The sequence below is a fragment of the Cherax quadricarinatus genome, chromosome 4 (assembly GCF_038502225.1).
Source record: "Cherax quadricarinatus isolate ZL_2023a chromosome 4, ASM3850222v1, whole genome shotgun sequence".
NCBI classification, from domain to species: Eukaryota; Metazoa; Arthropoda; class Malacostraca; order Decapoda; family Parastacidae; genus Cherax; species Cherax quadricarinatus.
Window position 1 is genome coordinate 38,537,434 of NC_091295.1, and position 18,704 is coordinate 38,556,137.

At 41.0% G+C, this 18,704-nt stretch overlaps 1 protein-coding gene across 2 annotated transcripts in view; it reads left to right on the forward strand.

Moving 5' to 3' along the window:
• The window catches only part of LOC128684557 (lysosome membrane protein 2), a 151,261-nt gene extending 138,654 nt beyond the window's left edge, over positions 1–12,607 (forward strand). For both annotated transcript variants that reach the window (XM_070095796.1, XM_053770817.2), the window contains exon 2: positions 8,009–12,607. In XM_070095796.1, the coding sequence (XP_069951897.1) occupies positions 8,009–9,086 (1,078 nt within the window). In that variant the 3' untranslated portion in view covers positions 9,087–12,607. The remainder of the gene's footprint in view (positions 1–8,008) is intronic.
• The last annotated feature ends 6,097 nt before the right edge of the window (positions 12,608–18,704 follow it).

Genomic DNA, 18,704 nt, shown 5'->3' on the forward strand with positions numbered 1-18,704 from the left:
TTTAGTTGAACTCCAACCTACATAAAAGACAATCCTCTGTTTTGTTGGACGTCCAACTCGCCACTAACTGATGTTTGAAGTTTCTGATTCCTGGCTAGCAGACATTAGCTGACTCAAATCCTGTGACTAGGAGAAGGGAGCAGGCTTACTGTTATGACACCCTGATATGCAATTACTTTGCTATTGGCAGTAAAGAGTATTGTATAGAACGCTTAAGCGTTCGTGATTTTTCCAGAATGAGTTAGCCTCTACGGAGCTACGCGTTGAACTACTGCAGTACTCCTCCATTCTTATGTTCTCTGAATTATTGTTGTACCATTTCATCATGTTTGTGGAAGACTCGAACTAATGCCGTAGATTTATTGTTCCCAGAAATAATACCCGTCCCGTCATTTTGGTACCTTCTGACCTGCTAAATACTTCTTCACTCTCATCATTTGCACTGAATTGTCTTAATGTTACAAGTGCTCTAATAAATCAGCATCCTTTTAGATTACATACGAAACTGTATTTATTTCTGATACACTTTCATTAGGCTTCCAGATGAAATTCCTGGTATCATTCATTCTTTCTTGCATGTTAATCACCCAGAGGTTGATTATAGCATATGGTGGTAACATGTTATTTCTAATAATGGTTCAGGGGATCAGGAATCAAAACTATTGTTAAAGATACATGAATGTAACAATAAAGTATATACTGAATCGAAGTACTCAGTTGTACTCAAGCCGAGTACAATTGAGTCGGGGTCGAGTCGTAGCTCTTGGACGTGTCTTATAATTTATCGACCGGTGTCACAGATTTCTGGCCTTCAAGGGTCCGATCATATCTGTTCTTGAAGTTTATAATATAGCACAACAGTGTAGTGAACGGCGTTCGTTCAAATGTGTTGTAGGCTCAACCTAGGTATTGTGAAGCTCACCATAGGTGTTGTGTTATGGGGCTCACCCAAGGTGTTGTGAGGCTCACCCAGGGTGCTGTATTGTGGGGTTCACCCAAGGTGTTTGGGGCTTATCCTAGGTTTTGTACTGTGGGGTTCACCCTAGGTGCTGTGTTGGGTTTACCCTAGGTGTTATGTTGTCGGGCTCGCTCTAGGTGCTGTATTAAGGCTTACCCTAGGTGTTATTAGGTTCACCCTAGGCGTTGTGCTGTGAGGCGCATCCTGGGTATAGTTTTGGGGGTTTACCTTAAGTGCTGCGTTGTGAGGCTCACCCTAGGAGTTGTGAGGTTACCCTAGGTGTTGTGGAGTTAAACCCTAGATGTTGTATTGTGAGATTCACCCTAGGTGTTGCGTTGTGAGGCTCACCGTTGGTGTTGTGTTGTGGGGGCTCACCCTGGGCAGTGACGCCACCCCTAGGTACACCTAGGTGTTGTGTTGCTGCCTGTTGCAGTCTGGCGGCTACCATGGCTGGCCTCTACTAGGGTGTTTAACATAAGTGCGCCACAAAGACTGGATGTGAGGAATCTATTTACTCGCTCTTAGTGTTCGTTGAGATCATATCAACTCTATTGGAGGAGCTAACTGCCTTTTTCGCTTTCATTTTTTTTCAGAAATCATCGTGTCTTTCGCAAAAGACAATAGTACATTATATACTAAGTTTTCTCCAGGATACATCGCACAACCAAAATCTTTAGTGTAAAGCGTGTCACGTAAAATTTCCCAAAGAACAGCTATTATATTCATAGTGAATATATTCATGGGAAAGCGCCTAACCCGTAGGGGTCATGGAGCGCCTGGGGAAGGGAAATCAGTTCGGTTTGATCCAACGAAGAAAGTGGCTTTCATTACTTTGATGAAGAGCCTCTCACCAGCAGGTAGGCGTCCACACCCCACATCTTGAAGGGTGAACATGAACAATCTTGCAAACTTCTGCTTACATTCAGTATACATTTATCTTTACTTTCCTGCATGTTTCTTTATAGTTCTTATTCTTGCAGTATTTCCTTTCCAATTTACGAGACCTAGTCTGAGACTGGGCAGTGGGGGGCGATGATCCTCGGAACCATTAATTGACAGATGTAACTCAACGAATAACCCTAATTTCAGTCTGGACGCCTTATCCCTCCCTAAAAAAACGAGTGAGAGACATATACACATTAACATGGGAACACAATCTGACAAATACTTATCACCTGTTTTATTATTTAATGTGATGCTCCAAACTCGTGTGGGTTATAAGCCGCAAGGGGCGGTGGAGGCTGGATTCTCCGTCCGCTAATCCCCAGATAACACTATCGAGCAGTGCTCATGAATTTACCACGCTTTCATTACAAACATCAAAGTCAAGGCGGACGGGGCACTTAACTTTATGACCCCCTGTCTACCTGACTACCGTTAAACCTAATTTTATCTTTTGGTGCTATCCTCCAACGTTCCCTCCCCATCCTTTCCTGAGCTATGGTCAAATTGTCGTGGTCGTGCCGCTTACTTTCGATTTCCCTACTCCTCCCCATTTATAACTTACACCCTCAGTCCTCTTCTCATGACCTGAACTCCTACCCTTCCTTCCATTAAAGCCTAAATTCTCCTAACCTTCCTTTAAAGCCTAAATTCTCCTACCCTTCCTTTAAAAACCTAAATTCTACCCTTCCTTTAAAACCTAAATTCCCCTACCCTTCATTTAAAGCCTAAATTCTCCTACTCTTCTTTTATATCCTAAAGTCTCTTTCTCTCATAGCATTAACTTTTCTACCTTTCCTTTTTATCCTAATTTATCCTATGCCCTCTCATAGCCTTAACTATTGTACCTCTCTAGAGACCTCATAACCAAAACTATGCTGCCTCGCTCCCTCGAGACCGAAACTGACCTGTCCCATTCTCACATGGAAACACTTGGTGTCTACACAATCTGCAATAATCTTGATCAGTATATATAGACAGACTGGGTGCTATTTAGATGTATGGATAATTAAACATAAACGTTTTGTCAGATACTACGAAGAAAACTGCTTTCTTCCAATATATGGAAACTTTTGAACCATATTATCAGTTGGAATGTTGGTTTAAGTGCACACAAAAATGCCTGCTCTCATAAGTGAAAATTGCTTCAGTCAGCTTTAATCGACATTTCACACTAAACCAAATTTCAATCTTTCGAAGGAATAATGGATTTGTTTTTACGTGTGACCAGTTTCGAGATTTTCTTAATCTCGCGGACCGACCCAAGACCAGCCTTATCTGTTGACCACCTAGGCAACCAGTCTGCTTCTGTTGGCAGCCCGTATAGCCAGGTTAATCCGGAACTTGACAGACAAACTGACAAAGTTTCTTCTTCTTGAAACTTTGTTCCTGATATCTGCTGGCAACAGGTTGAAGTCGAGCTTAAGGAATGTTAATATTGTGCTCTCTTATTGTGCCCGTGGATTCACATATTTTCACTGAGTCTATTTAACATTACCTCCCATCCTATTCCTTATCCTCGTATCTGACATAGACAGAGATATAAGCCACAGCACCGTGTCTTCCTTTGCGGATGACATCCGAATTTGCATGACAGTGTCATCCATCGATGACACCGAAAGACTCCAAGCGGACATCAACCAAATCTTTACATGGGCTGCGGAAAACAATGTGAAGTTCAATGAAGAGAAATTTCAGTTATTCCGTTATGGAAAACTCGAGAAAATTAAAAGTCTATCGGAGTATACAGCAAATTCCAGTCACACAATAGAGCGATAAACTAATGTAGTAGATGTGTATCTACCACATCTACTAGGAAAATGATAGGATGGATAATAAGAACTTTCAGAACTAAGAATGCCAAGCCCATGAGGATTCTCTTCAAATCGCTTGTTCTCTCTAGGCCGGAATATTGCTGCACACTAACGGCCCCTTTCAAAGCAGGCAAAATTGCAGACCTGGAGAATGTACAGAGAACTTTCACGTCACGTATAAATACTATAAAGCTCCTAAATTGCTGAGAAAGGTTGAAGTCCCTTGATTTGTACTCCCTGGAACGCAGGCGAGAAAGATACACGATAATATACACTTGGAAAATCCTAGAGGGACTAGTCCCAAATTTGCACACGAAAATCACTCCCTACGAAAGCAAAAGACTCGGAAGGAGATGCAACATTCCCCCAGTGAAAAACAGGGGCGCCACGAGTACACTAAGAGACAACACAATAAGTGTCAGGGGCCGAAGACTATTCAGTTGCTTCCCATCATACATAAGGGTCATCACCAATAGATCTCTGGCTGTCTTCAAGAAGGCGCTGGACAGGCACCTAAAGTCAGTACCTGACCATCCGGGTTGTGGTTCAGACGTCGGTTTGCGTGCGGCCAATAGTAACAGCCTGGTTGATCGGGCCCTGGTCCACCACGAGGCTTGATCACAGACCGGGCCGCGGGGGCGTTGACCCCCGAAACCCTCTCCAGGTATACTCCAGGTATAGCTTTTACTCCAGCATTTTGCTATGGTAGTGTGTAGATATCGTCTATGTATATATTATCAAGTATCTCTCACTTTCACTCCAGAGAGTACGTTCTCAGTCCACACCCCCGGCCGGGATTGAACCCGCGGTCATAGAGTCTCAAAACTTCTTGAGTCGAGTTACGTTCTCAGTTCTCCGAGGCGTTCACAGTAGTTTAAATGCTTTGGCAGTAAACTTAATATAAGCATTTTTTCTAGCCCTGATATTTCTTCTGCCTTGAACTGAGCAGTATCCTGAGTGTGAGCAGTTTGAATAGTGCCACTTACTGCTAGACAAATCTAGCCCCAAACCAACTGCACCAGGGATGACTAAGCAACACGGCGTATTATTGTTATTACATTCATGAGGAGCACTAAATACATATATAATCCTCAGTTCATAAATATATACTGAGAAATCTACAGGTGTATATACTGTGTGCCCACCCAAGTACCAATGCAAGTGACCTTGCCTGTAATCATTGCCCCTTGTTTACTGCTTGGCTATACCTCTCTGCTGAAGTAATTTGTTTATACCTAGTTGTATTATTATATTCATAGCCCATATGTCATACAGCGCTTGGGGAATGAGGTAAACAAGTTTGATCTCAGTTGATCTTAGTTGTATAATGTTATGGTTCATCTGTGTTGCTTGTACTTACTGTCAAGTGTTAAAGAATGTCTTGTGTTGCCCTAACTGCATCCGAGGGTTAAGGGGCTCTTAAGGAGTTGTTTGAAGACAAGGAACAGTCATCTGAAGACAAGAAACAATCTGAGAACAAGGAGCAGTCACCTGAGGGAAAAAAGAACAGCCGAGGGCAAGGAACAGTCCCTTAGAGACAAGGAAGAGTCATCTAAGGACATTGAATAGCTGTCCGAGGAAAACGAGCAGCCGCCAGAGGACAAGTAACAGTTTCCTGAGGACAAGGAACAGTTACTTGAAGACAAGGCACAGTCGCTTAAAGACAAGATACAGTCGTCTGAGTATAAGGAACAATCAATTAAGTCACTGAACTTTTCTTTCGGCAATAAAGACACCTAAGTGTTGCACATGTGTCACTTGTGTCTTATTCATCAACTTGTCGGTATTGTGTGCCTTCAGTAATATAATAATGAACAACCACCTGAGGACATGGAATAGTCTCCAGAAGACAAGGAACAGTCGCGTGAAGATCGCAAGAAACGGAACTTCTACTGAGGACAAGGATGGGCATGAACAAAGTGAGATTTAGTGTGATGGTGCGTCAAAAGCCTCAGTGCCCGGTCATCGTTTATTGTCTGATAATTTGATGATTGAAAGCTTCCACTCCCCCTCTCTCCCTACCTACCTCACTCTCCATCTATCTGTTTCTCTCTATCTCCCTCCACGACCTATTTCTATCTGAATTCACCTAGTCGTGTCTGCGGGAGCCTTTGTTCAGCGATTATCTGGCGCTGCTTACCACCGGTTCTTATTTTTGTTATCTCTGCCATAGATTCCATGTATGCAGCATTGAGTACACTCAGTAAGTGTTAAGAGGCCAAGACTTTTCAACGTCCTCCCCACATACCTAAAGGGGATCACCAACGAATCCCTGGCTGTCTTCAAGAAAGAACTGGACAAATTTTTCAAGGCAGTGCCTGATCAGCCGGGCTGTGGTGTTTATATTGGACTTCGTGCGGCTAGCACCAACAGCCTGGTTGATTAGGCTATCCACCAGGAGGCCTGGTCTGGGACCGGGCCTCAAGGGCTCTGACCCTCAAAACACTCTAGGTAGTGTTAGGTAAAAGGACACAAGTGCAACTATTGTGACATTTTATTGTGGCAACGTTTCGCTCTCCAGGAGCTTTATCAAGCCGTTGATGAAGCTCCTGGAGAGCGAAACGGTGCCACAATAAAATGTCACATTAGTTGTACTTGTGTACTTTTACCTAACATTGTTTGTAATTCTACCAACATTAATACACTCTAGGTAGGTAGGTAGACGTCTCGCCCTGATACATTTCACTTGTCACACTCTAACACGGGAGAAAATCTTTCATGTGGATATTTGTGATATACATATGATCAGTTTCGAGTGTTCGGGGTTAGTTTTTTTTTTTCTGGTGCTCGCCTAGTCATAGGCTTTTACTGTTGGTGGCGCGCTGGCCCACATATTCATCACTGCCTGGTGGAAGTAGTGATCGAGCTTTCTCTTGATGACTTCTACACTTGTTCTGGCAGTGTTTCTGATAGCTTGTGGTAGTATGATGTAATTCTCAATCTTTATTTTACATCGTTGAATTTACGGTTAAGAACTGTTGTCCTACCCCAGTTTATTAAAAAAATCCCCAGGGTATACTGCCACCTCCCTGGAAGTGACCCATAACAATCGTCTAAGACCGGGCATCTACTTAATATTAGGTGAACAAGGGCAACGGGTATTAGGAACATGTTTACGTCTCGATTCCCCCCAGGATCAGACCCGGCAAATTTTAGTTGCGAGTCGAAGGCTGAGATACGAGACAGCGCTAAAATTTTAATTTACATTTAAGCTCTATCAGTTGGTTGTTAACGGCCTGATACCCGGAGTTTACCTGGAGAGGGTTTCGGAGGTCAACGCCCCCGCGGCCCGGTCTGAGACCAGGCCTCATGGTGGATCAGGATCTGATCAACCAGGCTGTTACTGCTGGCCGCACGGAAGCTGACGTACGAACCACAGCTCTTGAGTATCTTCCACTTAAGGGAATCCCTTCATGAAAGGGAAGGGCTCTCGATCCAAGAAACTGGAGCAACCCTTTCTGTCTAGGACCAGTGTTATTATTATTATATTAATGAGGAACCCCTAAACCAGTAAGGGTCATACAGCACCTGGTGAATGGGATCTGAAAAATAGGAGGGTAGCTCAAATTCCTCAGATCAAGGACTAAGGTTTATGGCGATTTAGGTTAGTCCATGGTTAACTAATGTCAAATGTCCTTGCAAGTATAATTCAGGACGTTGATCGTACCACTTGACGCGAGGAAGACCACTGTATATTACTATTGCCATCTGTGTAAATAACAACCTGTGTGATGAATGGTTTGAAAAACCGACGAGTTGAAGATTGAGACACTTATGCAGCATATGGGAATCTTTATTCAGGAAACGTTTCGCCACACAGTGGCTTCATCAGTCCAATACAAAGAGGAAGGCGTAAGGAGAGGAGGAGTATGAGGTAATCAGTCCCTCAGCCTTTAGTCGATGTGTTTAGTTCATCAAGATTGCTGAACTAAACACATCGACTAAAGGCTGAGGGACTGATTACCTCATACTCCTCCTCTCCTTACGCCTTCCTCTTTGCATTGGACTGATGAAGCCACTGTGTGGCGAAACGTTTCCTGAATAAAGATTCCCATATGCTGCATAAGTGTCTCAATCTTCAAATAACAACCTAAAAACTGAATATTAAACTCCGACCATCAGTTTATCAGTGCAGTTAAATATTATTGCAGTAAAATCAAATACCGTGTTTATAATATTTATTTATATTTTTGTTGAACCTTTTAATTAACATTATTTTATACATATGAATTATATGATCACCTGCTATTAATATTATTTTTTTCTAATTTGATTTATAATTGTCTTTACACAGACCGGAACCAGAGAAGCATAGGACGGAGTTCGACATCTACCCTGACCTGGGAGTGCCACTACGGGTGAAGCTCCGTATGCAGATGAATGTTATGTTGGACCGTAGCCAAGCTCTTGAGCGAGCCCGCCACTTCGATGTAATACTTCCCATATTTTGGTTTGAAGTTGGAATTGATTCTCTGCCGGGAGAAGTAGTGGGTTTGCTCAAATTGGCTCAAAACTTACCTCCTGTGGTGAAAACAACAAGTGTTACTTTGTGCACGGCACTCACTCTCATCTTCCTGATATTGCTGTTGGCGCAGACGGTGGCTGCGTGGTGTGGCTGGGGTGCTGTAAGCTCCAAGAAGCGCCCTCTTACCCCGGATGATCTCCCGCACCACACTCACTTCCGTCCCACCCCTCCTATGTGGGAATACGACGAATTACACAAGCCTCCTAGACGAGGAGACTCGACCGTATCTTCAGGTAGCTACAAAGAATCTCTTCCTTCCACCCTAGCCCAGCCAGGTGTAGACATTCCTATTATTGATGACCACACCTTACTGCCACCCTACCGTCGTTGTCATAACCTAGATATTCCTGATGCGCCACGTCCAGACAGCGTAGGGGATGAGAGCATTGACACTGACCAAGTACCTCCTCCATATAGTCCTGGACCAGTACATCGTACACCCTCGACTGTCTCTGTTGAAATTCACATTACAGCCTCCGATGATGAACTCGCAGACTTACCTCATGATCCGCCAGTTAGGAAGGATATTCCTATAGAACAGTGTCCACCTTACTACGAATCTACAGCTCGCCTACCCCCAGTTGAAGATGAGGAACCAGAGAGAGTGACTCCCTCCACGCCTCCTCCTCTCCCAGGTGAAAATGTTGTAGCCCCATTGGCGCGAGTGGAGGACGATACTTTAGACATGCAGGGAAATCCTGGATCCTCCTGTCTCTCCTCATCACCCGAATATCCACCTAGATATACCAAATCATCAGCCCCTCTGGCCACATCAAGTCCTCAGGGGTCAGTTGATGCTAATAATAGTCGCAGTGATTTACCTCCACCTTTGGAATCAGACTTATGAGGTGACATCGGTTTTAATGAATATTTCATTAATTCTTCTTGCATTTTCCTTGTATTATAGACTTGAAAGGTTTTCAAGAAAAACTTGACGATTCTCTTTAACAGTATTGAAACTTGCGTGATCGTTAAAAGTGCTCCAATTTCTGCATTAAGTTTACATTTTTGTTCTGTGATTTGATTGTTACAATAGCATCATTTGTAACCTCGTTTTTATGTTTTAAGGATTGCTGTAATCTGCTCAATCTCCAAGCTGTTATCAGTGACTTTGGGATACACACATCATTCCTACCCAACGGGTTCCCTTGTTGTGTAAACTGCAGTTACATGTTGCCTCTTGAGATTATGTAGAGCTCGAGTTTAGTTTTGAGATCTACATGTACCATGTGGATTAAAGAAACATAGAAAGAAACTGTACATTGGGCTTGCCATTGTGATTCAAACCATATCATATAATTTTTATTAATGGTTAAAAATATTAATCATGTTGATTTAAATTTATAAGTATTACTTAATGCTAGCAACCAGTTTAGTATCAATACAGCAGATGAAGTGATGAGTAACATGTAAACAGTTGTTTGACCTCTGAGATTAAAGGTTTCCACATCGTGTTATACATGTTTGTCTTATGAAGTTGATAAAGTTAACATGTGCATAATATAGGTCGAGCATTATATATCAGTTTAGAGTTAAAAAGTTTCAAATCTGCCTAATTTGTATGAAAATATTTCATAAATGACAAGGGGTATTGACCTCAAAAATGTTTAAATTATTACTGAGGCATTATTGTGCCGAATAAGACAAAAAACTTAAATATATCCTTCTCCTGAGACTGTTTCCAACCGCATGTTCCCATGTGCTATCTTAATATTTCTATGTTCAATGTATTTAATATTATTTATTAACGTAGGATATGCTAAGCTGAAATGTATGTGATGATTTTTTTTGTTCATATACGCAGTCATATGTTGCTTAAGTACCCAGTCATATGTCTTTCATTTTATTTTTAAACCTTCTAAGCATTTAGACGCTGACTTACCGCTAGCTTGCGCTTAGGCAAGTGATCACATGAATGTTATTTACGTTTCTAATTATATAGGTACGAATCACATGAATAATGCCAGATCAGTCAGGTTTTAATGACTATGTAGGATTGCGGGCCAGTAGGAAAATCTGCCACAGGTCTGGCTGCAAGTCTAGAATAACAAACCGATCACAGCTATAGAGCCACATGATAAGCCTTAGCAGCATGTGTGTCACTGATCTGTTCTGTTACAGTATCGAACAAATTAACGTATGTTAAGGAAACTGGCGACAAATGAACTCAGACTAACATGGAAATGTAACCCTCTATTTGGCCTCAACGAAACGTCTTTCAGTAGAGTATCTTTTGGGTAAAGAGATAGTTTGCAGAACAAGTCTACTTTTGATGATGTTTCGCTCATTAATGAATTTTATGATTTGAAGCTCAACACCGAGAGAAACATCGACAGAATAAAAACTTACTCTGCAAATTCTTTCACTTAACCATTTTACTTGGCACCATTCGCCAGTCAAATCAGAGGCTATTCTTCCTCTTCTGTGTGTGTGTATGTGTATGCTAGTTACCATTTTGAGATAGGCACCTGTCGATTACACACTTGGCCTCTGTGTATTCACCTGTTTGTGGTTACAGGGGTCGAGACTCAGCTCCTGGCCCCGCCTCTTCACTGACCGCTACTGGGTCCTCCCTCTCCCTACTCCATGAGCTTTATCATACCTCGTCTTAAAACTATATATGGTTCATGCCTCCACTACATCACTTGCCAGACTATTCCACTTCCTAACAACTCTGTGGCTGAAGAAATACTTCCTAACATCCCTTTGACTCATCTGAGTCTTCAGTTTCCAATTGTGACCCCTTGTTTCTAGATATACCAAATCATCAGTGTGTGTGTGTGTGTGTTTGTACTTGATATTGAGAGCCTGTTCAAATGTACTTTGCCTGCACTAATATAAAAACAAGCTCATAGCTCTCAGAGGGGTTACATTTTAATTAAGTGATTTTGTGTTTGGTTTGCATTATCAATCTGTAACCACAGTATTATATGTCCTTCAACTTGAATGACATTAGTGATTTATCTGTTATACTGTATCTACAGTATGTCCCTGCCATTGTTTTAGGTTCACATTAGCTTTTAATATTCCTGTGAAATCCGTACCACTATACTACAGTGGAATGCACTGTATTTGCAAATGTTTGAGTGCAGAATTTTATGGCATTACGTTAGCATGGTAGCGTCGTCATTTTATTTATTATTTTCTCCCATTTTAGTCACATTCTGTAAAGGGGTATTTATTATTATTATTGCTGTGTATGCCTGAGCTTTCTCAAGTGTTCTTGCTTGAAAATCTTTTATTTAGCATTGCTTCTTTTAATTTTTCTATTGTTTAATAAAATCAAGTGAGAATATGTTAATAAGACCTCAACGACGTATAGGCTGGACCGAACAGTTGTTCTCAACTTTTTAGTTTGCTCATTAGACAGAATTTGAAATCACATTCTCCTCGTGACCTACTTAGCACCCCAATAAATAAACATAGATTTATGGCATAATATTAAGAAAGTTTTGAAAAAAAAAAATAGACACAATCGCTCAATTTTTCTTGGGTCACGACTCTGTGCTTGTGAACTGCCGATAAAGAATCTTATTTTATAGAAGTATTGCTATAAAAGGTAGGGCTCTGGTCGATTTGTATATCTAATTTAAAATAGTATTTTTTATATTTTAAATTGTGGATTGTTTCAGCGAGACGTTATGTAAAATTGATTATCTGCTCTATACGTCATTTTATTTCCAAGTCGCCCATTAGCCATAGATGAATTTTTTTTTTTTTTTTTGTATTTAGAGAAAAGTTTTGTATTATTGACTCTTCACAAATTCGAACTGCTGCGAACCATACAGGAATATCTTCATCCCAGTAATTCCTTCTGAGGTGCCTTAATACCAGTGGACGGCTCTTGATCTTAGGAATTTTAGCTGTGCTCCCGTTCCTTGGATCGAATCTGATTGCCTCCCCATTCTCCTGACGCTGTATGGCCTCCTTTGGGTTTAGCGCTTCTCAAAAATGCAATAATAATTCATTCTAGTACTAAGACAAGTTTTTTTTTTTTTGCAACTTTGTTATAATAATTTTTTCTAGATTTTAACTGATAAGGCAAATTTTCTTGACCTGTAACAAAATTTTAACCCGGGAACAATTTTTTCGAACAATATAATATAAGGCCCTATCAGAAACCTAACTGTCTTGATCAATATGATTTAACACTCATCCAGGGAACACTTAAGATTCTTCTACAACTTTTTTTTTTTTTAACTTTGACACCATATTCTAATTATATTTCTATTCACACTCTGAATTAGGAAAAAAATATACCATTGTCAAAACAAATCATCTTTAGAATAATGGTACGATATATTTTTGATAACTGTAACAAAGTGACTATGCAATTTTGTTCGCGCGAATAAAATACTTTTGCTATAATTATTGTTTTATTATCACGATGGATCATGCCCATTAAATTTTCCTTCTTTTTCTTCCCTATGTTGGATCACCTTACTGTGGTGGGTTTCATGTTGCCTTAAACTGCCTCACCTATGACTTCGATAGGTTAAGGCTCCAGTTCAATACGGACTAATGTAAGGTTCTAATCCTGGGAAAAGATAATAATTATGGCACTTAAGCTAGATAATGAAGAGCTTAGTAACACAGAATGCGAGAGTTCTGGTTAGCAGAAATTTCAAGTCAAGGCCCCTCAAGGAAGGTTCCTTGACCCTGGTGAGGGGCTCTTCATCTAGGGAATTGGATCTGTGCTCCGGTTCCCTGAATTGAGTCTGAATACCTTCCATCCCCCCCACACACGCTGTATAATCCTACGGGTTTAGCGCTCCTCCACGATTATAATAAAGTCAAGGTGCAGCGCTGTATAGATCATACACTACCTTCCTTGACTTGAAATCCGCTTTTGATGTAGCTAGCCGACATGTAATCATTAGTGAACTTGCCAGAATGGATGTTGGAGGATGGCTTCTCCGCTGGATTAAAGGCTACCTGTCCAACAGAAAGTCGTCTGTGTTGTTCCAGGGACGTAGAAGTGTAACTAAAGATTTTGAATTAGGAACCCCACAGGGAGGTGTGCTCAGTCCCACTCTATTCAATATTTTAATTAATGCCTTAATTAAACTTAATTAAACTGTCCAAGCAGATCTACGTTCACATGCGTAGTGCTCCAAAAGTAGATCTACGTTTTTTACATATTTTCAAATATAACAAAAAAAAGTAATCAAAGTTTTTTTACACGTTTTCAAATGTAAAAAAAAAAAAGATCTACTTTTTTTACATACTTTCAAATGTTGAAAAAACGTAGATGTACATTTGGACAGTTTAAGGGTTAATGCTATGCCTAGCCAGCCCTATCATTATATGATTAGTTTTGCTGATATAATGATTCACACCACCGGATTCTCCAATACCCAAAACATTCTTAATCATGTACTAGCCTGGGGCTGATAATCTCTACTGATAAAACCAAGATACTCAACAGGCGTCCTCCTCGACAGAGAGGCACAGTTCGTCAGATCCAGTTGCATGATGGGTCTCTTCTAGAATATGTAAGCAGATACAGGTATCTAGGCTTTGAGGTTCCACTACTTGGACCTGTTGTAACGAGACTTTGTCGCCAATACAAAGAAAGGCTGAGAGCACTTAGAGTTGTGGCAGGTTTTCATCCCAGGTATGGTGCTAATGTTAAAATTGTGAAAATGATGTATCTTGCTTATATTAGATCATTGGTTAATTATGCTGCGCCACTACTTGCACTCGTGTCTGACTGGAAGCTTGAAGGGCTGGAGCAGCGCTGTATAGCCCTTGTGGCTTAGCGCTTCTTTTTGATTATAATAATAATTGAAGGGCTGGAAAAACTGCAAAACGAAGCAATGAGGATCATCCTAGGAAGCCCTCGTACTGCCAAAATTTTAAATATGCGGAAAGAACTTAATATTCCAAGCATTAGAGATCGTGCTACTGAAAGAAATATCCTTATTGGGGTCAATATGCTTAGGTTAGCCCATTCAAACCCCTGCACAGAAGCCCTCCAAACTTTCCTCAGCACTGGTGAACATCCTTCCAGATGGATCGAAAAAACTGGAGCCGACCTCCGCATGAACCAGCTACATGATCTCTTTCAAGTTAGGCAACAGAGACACTTCCCTGCTCCATGGGATATTACCCCATTCCAAACTACCATTCCTCCATTTCCTCAAAAAACTCTTCTTAAATCGCAACCAAAGCTTCGTCTTGAAGCCTAACATGATGCCTTAAGCTGTATTGATAACTTAGTCACACAGAACGCTCTCACAAATTATTTACGTTGATGGTTCTGTTCACCAGTCCACTGGTGCAGCTGGTAGTGCTGCTCTTGTTATACAGAGTGATGGCTCTCATAAAGAAATTGGAGCACGCATCAATAACTGGGCCTCTACCCTTCAAACAGAACTGTTTGCCATACTCCTTGCACTCAAATGCATCCATGTATCTAAGGCTGACACTTTAATTGTAACTGATTCTCTGTCATCCATAAATGCTCTCAACTCATTAAGTATAATATTGTAACCACGGGCTAGAATGAAATTAGCCTAGAATCATCCACACCATCGTGTGTCCTTGGGTAGCGAGTACAACATCCAGTTCCGCTACTTTTAAGGATCGTATGGTCCAGTGGATAAGGGCGTCATGTGTTTTCGCCCACCATGAGGCAGGCCAAATCAGCATGGGTTCGAGTCCTTGGCTTGTGCAGTGCTGTTATTCATTAAATATAAATTGTGGCATGCTTGTGTCAGAAGCCAGACACAGGTATGGTAAGATTGTGGACAGTGGAGTCAGAGTGCACATGCCGTGGATTCCATCTCACATTGGTCTTCAGATGCATGATAGAACTGATGAATTGGCTAAGCTGTATGCTTTCAAAGAGGGAGTAGATTAAACCATACCCCGGCCGGGATTGAACCCGCGGTCAGAGTCAAAACTCCAGCCCGTCGTGTCATTACGATTTCGTGATCAAGGAGTAGATTACAATCTTGGGTTGTCAGTTAGCAGTTTGAGAACAATAATACGAAAAGAACTTCAAATGAACTTTATTGACTTAAGACTTAGGGAGATTGACACAAGTCAGTCCATCTATCATCATTCCATCATGCAGGAGGAGCCACATGTCTATGGTGCATCCAACAAGATAAGCAGACTCTTGGATGTCACTACCGCCCGGCTCCGGCTGGGTTATAAGTATCTTTGGCAGGTTAAATCACCACCACCAGATGTAGACCAAACGAAATGTAAACTTTGCCTGATGGACTATTGTCACACCTTGCGTCATTATGTACTGAAGTGCGATAAAATTAATGAATTTAGAGACAACTCACTCAGAAATATTCATAAGAACATAAGAAAGGAGGAACACTGCAGCAGGCCTGCTGGCCCATACTAGGCAGGTCCTTTACAATTCATCCCACTAACAAACATTTGACCAACCCAATTTTCAATGCCACCCAAGAAACAAGCTCCGATGTGCAAGTCCCTCTCAAATCCAACCCCTCCCACTCATGTACTTATCCAACCTAAATTTGAAACTACCCAAAGTCCTAGCCTCAATAACCCAACTAGGGTTATTGAGGCTAGGAAATGGCAAAGTATTTTATCCACAGTGGTATATTACAGACTGTGGCATGCAAAGAGTACGTAACCTTCATTCGGCGCATGTACACACCCTCACTGAAAGGCTATCTCCCCCAACCAGCGAACCAGGTGCTAAGGGTTAACGATGGGGCCCCATCGTTCAATCAGTACCCAGGTTCCAGCAATCGCAGAGGCGTTGTGGGTACCACACACCTGTCTGCCCTTGTCATTCCCATTCTAGAGCTGGTTGAAGCACGGTCTGCTCTCTAGTGGCTTCTATTCTGCCTTGCTTACCGTGGAGTGCAATAATACCTATTGTTGTACATAGTGTATATAGTGTACATACTTCTGTTCTAAACTGGTAAAGGATAATACAAGTCAAGTTTTTCTGTTGTGTTTATTTTGCTCCCTTTACACCCAGGATAACAGGCCTTTGGGACTCCTCCAGACCATTCTGGAGAAATACCCTGATTTTGCTAGCTGTAAATAAAGCATTACCACGTGTATATATATATATATATATATATATATATATATATAGATATAGATATATATATATATATATATATATATATATATATATATATATATATATATATATGTATATGTTTGTACGCTCGTGTGCATGTGTCTGTGCGTGCGCCCTCGTGTGTATGTGCGTGCGCGCGCACTCGTGTGGGTTTATGACCCACTTAATATTTGTAATTTATAACTCATTACAATTGTGACCGGGTGTGGACGTGTCACTGGCTCATTACTTTGCAATTAACCATGTATATGAGTGAGGATGATTCATTACCTCTGTAACTTGCCATGATTGTGACCAGATCTACCTGGAGTTCATTACATTTGTAACTAGTTCAGCTATCATAACTTTGGGGTCCAGTCACTGGACCCATTATGTACCTCTCTAATCTTTTGACTACCACCCACAGGATGGGTATGGGCGTGCATAATAAACATATTAAACTAAAAAAAAACAGCGCTGTATGGCCATTGTGGGTTTACCGCTTAGCTATGATTATAACAATTAAGTCAACACAACAGAGCATAAATACTCACAATAAAGCTAATAGGATTCTTAGTCTCATATCAAGAAGCATAAATAACAGAAGTCAAAATTATATGACTCACGAAATCGTAATGACACGATTGCAAAAAAACCATACCACGGGTGGGGATAGAACCCGCGATCAGAGAGTTTGGTATGGTTTGTCAACATTATATATCAGTCATGAGGCATCATTTCTTCTCGTCTCTATAATACAGACTGAATAGAAATGAGCCTGACAACAGAGAAGGATATTGCTAATGTTTTAACACTGGAACTGGAGTCCTGCAGCAAATGGTAAGTAGACAACAAACTATCATTACACCTAGGGAAAACTGAAGCCATTCTCTTTGGCACGAAACATAAACTGAGAAGGGTAAATAATTTTAATGTTCAATGTAATGGGGAGCCCATCACTTTGGTTTCATCAGTACAATATTTGGGAATCCCCTTTGACCCATGCATGTCAGGAGAATTGATAGGGAACAGTGTAGTAAAGAAAGCGAATGCCAGACTGAAGTTCCTGTATAGACAAGCACAGTGTCTACCTACTGAGGCTCGCAGGACCCTATGTCTAGCCCTTATACAATGCCATATGGATTACGCTTGCTCTTCTTGGTACTCTGCCTTGACAAAAAAACTGAAAGATAGACTGCAAATCACCCAGAACAAAATCGTAAGATTCATCCTGGGGCTGGGACCAAGAGAACATGTAGGCCAGGATGAATTACAGCAGTTGGATATGCTGAATGTTGAAGACAGAGTAAAACAACTGAAGCTAAATCATGTTTATAAAATTGCTCACAAACAATGTCCAGAATATCTTGCTGTCAATTTTGTCAAGGTTGGGAACCAAAGCAATCATAGTACTAGGGGGAGAGAGCACAACTTTGTAGTACTCACAGTCAGTGGCCAGGCTTCAAACATCTTTTATTGTACAGCAATAAAGGAATGGAACAGATTGCCCGCACATGTCAAAGCCAGTCATAGCATGAACCAGTTCAAGAAGAGTGCCAAAAGGTGTCTGATGAATGTAGCTACAGAAAGGGAGGAGAATGATTTTCTATTTTTTAGCTAACGTACGTGTAAATTTTACCTTATTCCTAGTAATGACCCTCGTATTGTAGATAGTCTTAATGACCTTGGTGTAGTAGATAGTCTTTTTAGTATGATAATAAGATGTTATCTTCATTGTAGAATAATAAGAAAATATTATAACCTTTATATTATAATAATAAGGTAAAAGGACCCCAATGGAAATAAGTCACTCTGTCTGACTTTTTTGGGTTATCCTAGGTTCTCTACACATATGCTGCTATGTATGATAATTCTATGTAACTGTATTTGTGTATACCTGAATAAACTTACTTACTTACTTACTTACTTAAACCTGATCTCATGTATGAGAGACTTTTCCTACGAAGACAGACTGAAGGCAATGAATTTGCTCTCTTGGGAAAAGTGTAGAATTAGGGGGAGAGGGGATTTGATTAAAGTGGACAAATGGAAAATCGGAATAAATAAAAGGGATATAAATAAAATGCTAAAAGTGTCCAACCAAAACGGTAAGTACTCTTGAGAAGCGATGGATTCAAGTTGGCCAAATTTAGATTCAGAAAGGATATAGGTAAGTACTGGTTGTAGTTGTAGATGAGTGAAACAACTCCCAGGTAGCGTCACTAGGGTAAAGATTTCGGCAACCTTAAATAAATATACTGTAGGTTGGACGCGTGTATGAACGGTTGTGGTTGGGCAAGAGCTAGACTTGCCTAGCATGAGCCAATAGGCCTACTGCAGTGTTCCTTCATGCTCTTTTCGTGATGGTGGAGTATATTTTCCCTCACTCCCTCAAGGGAGGTT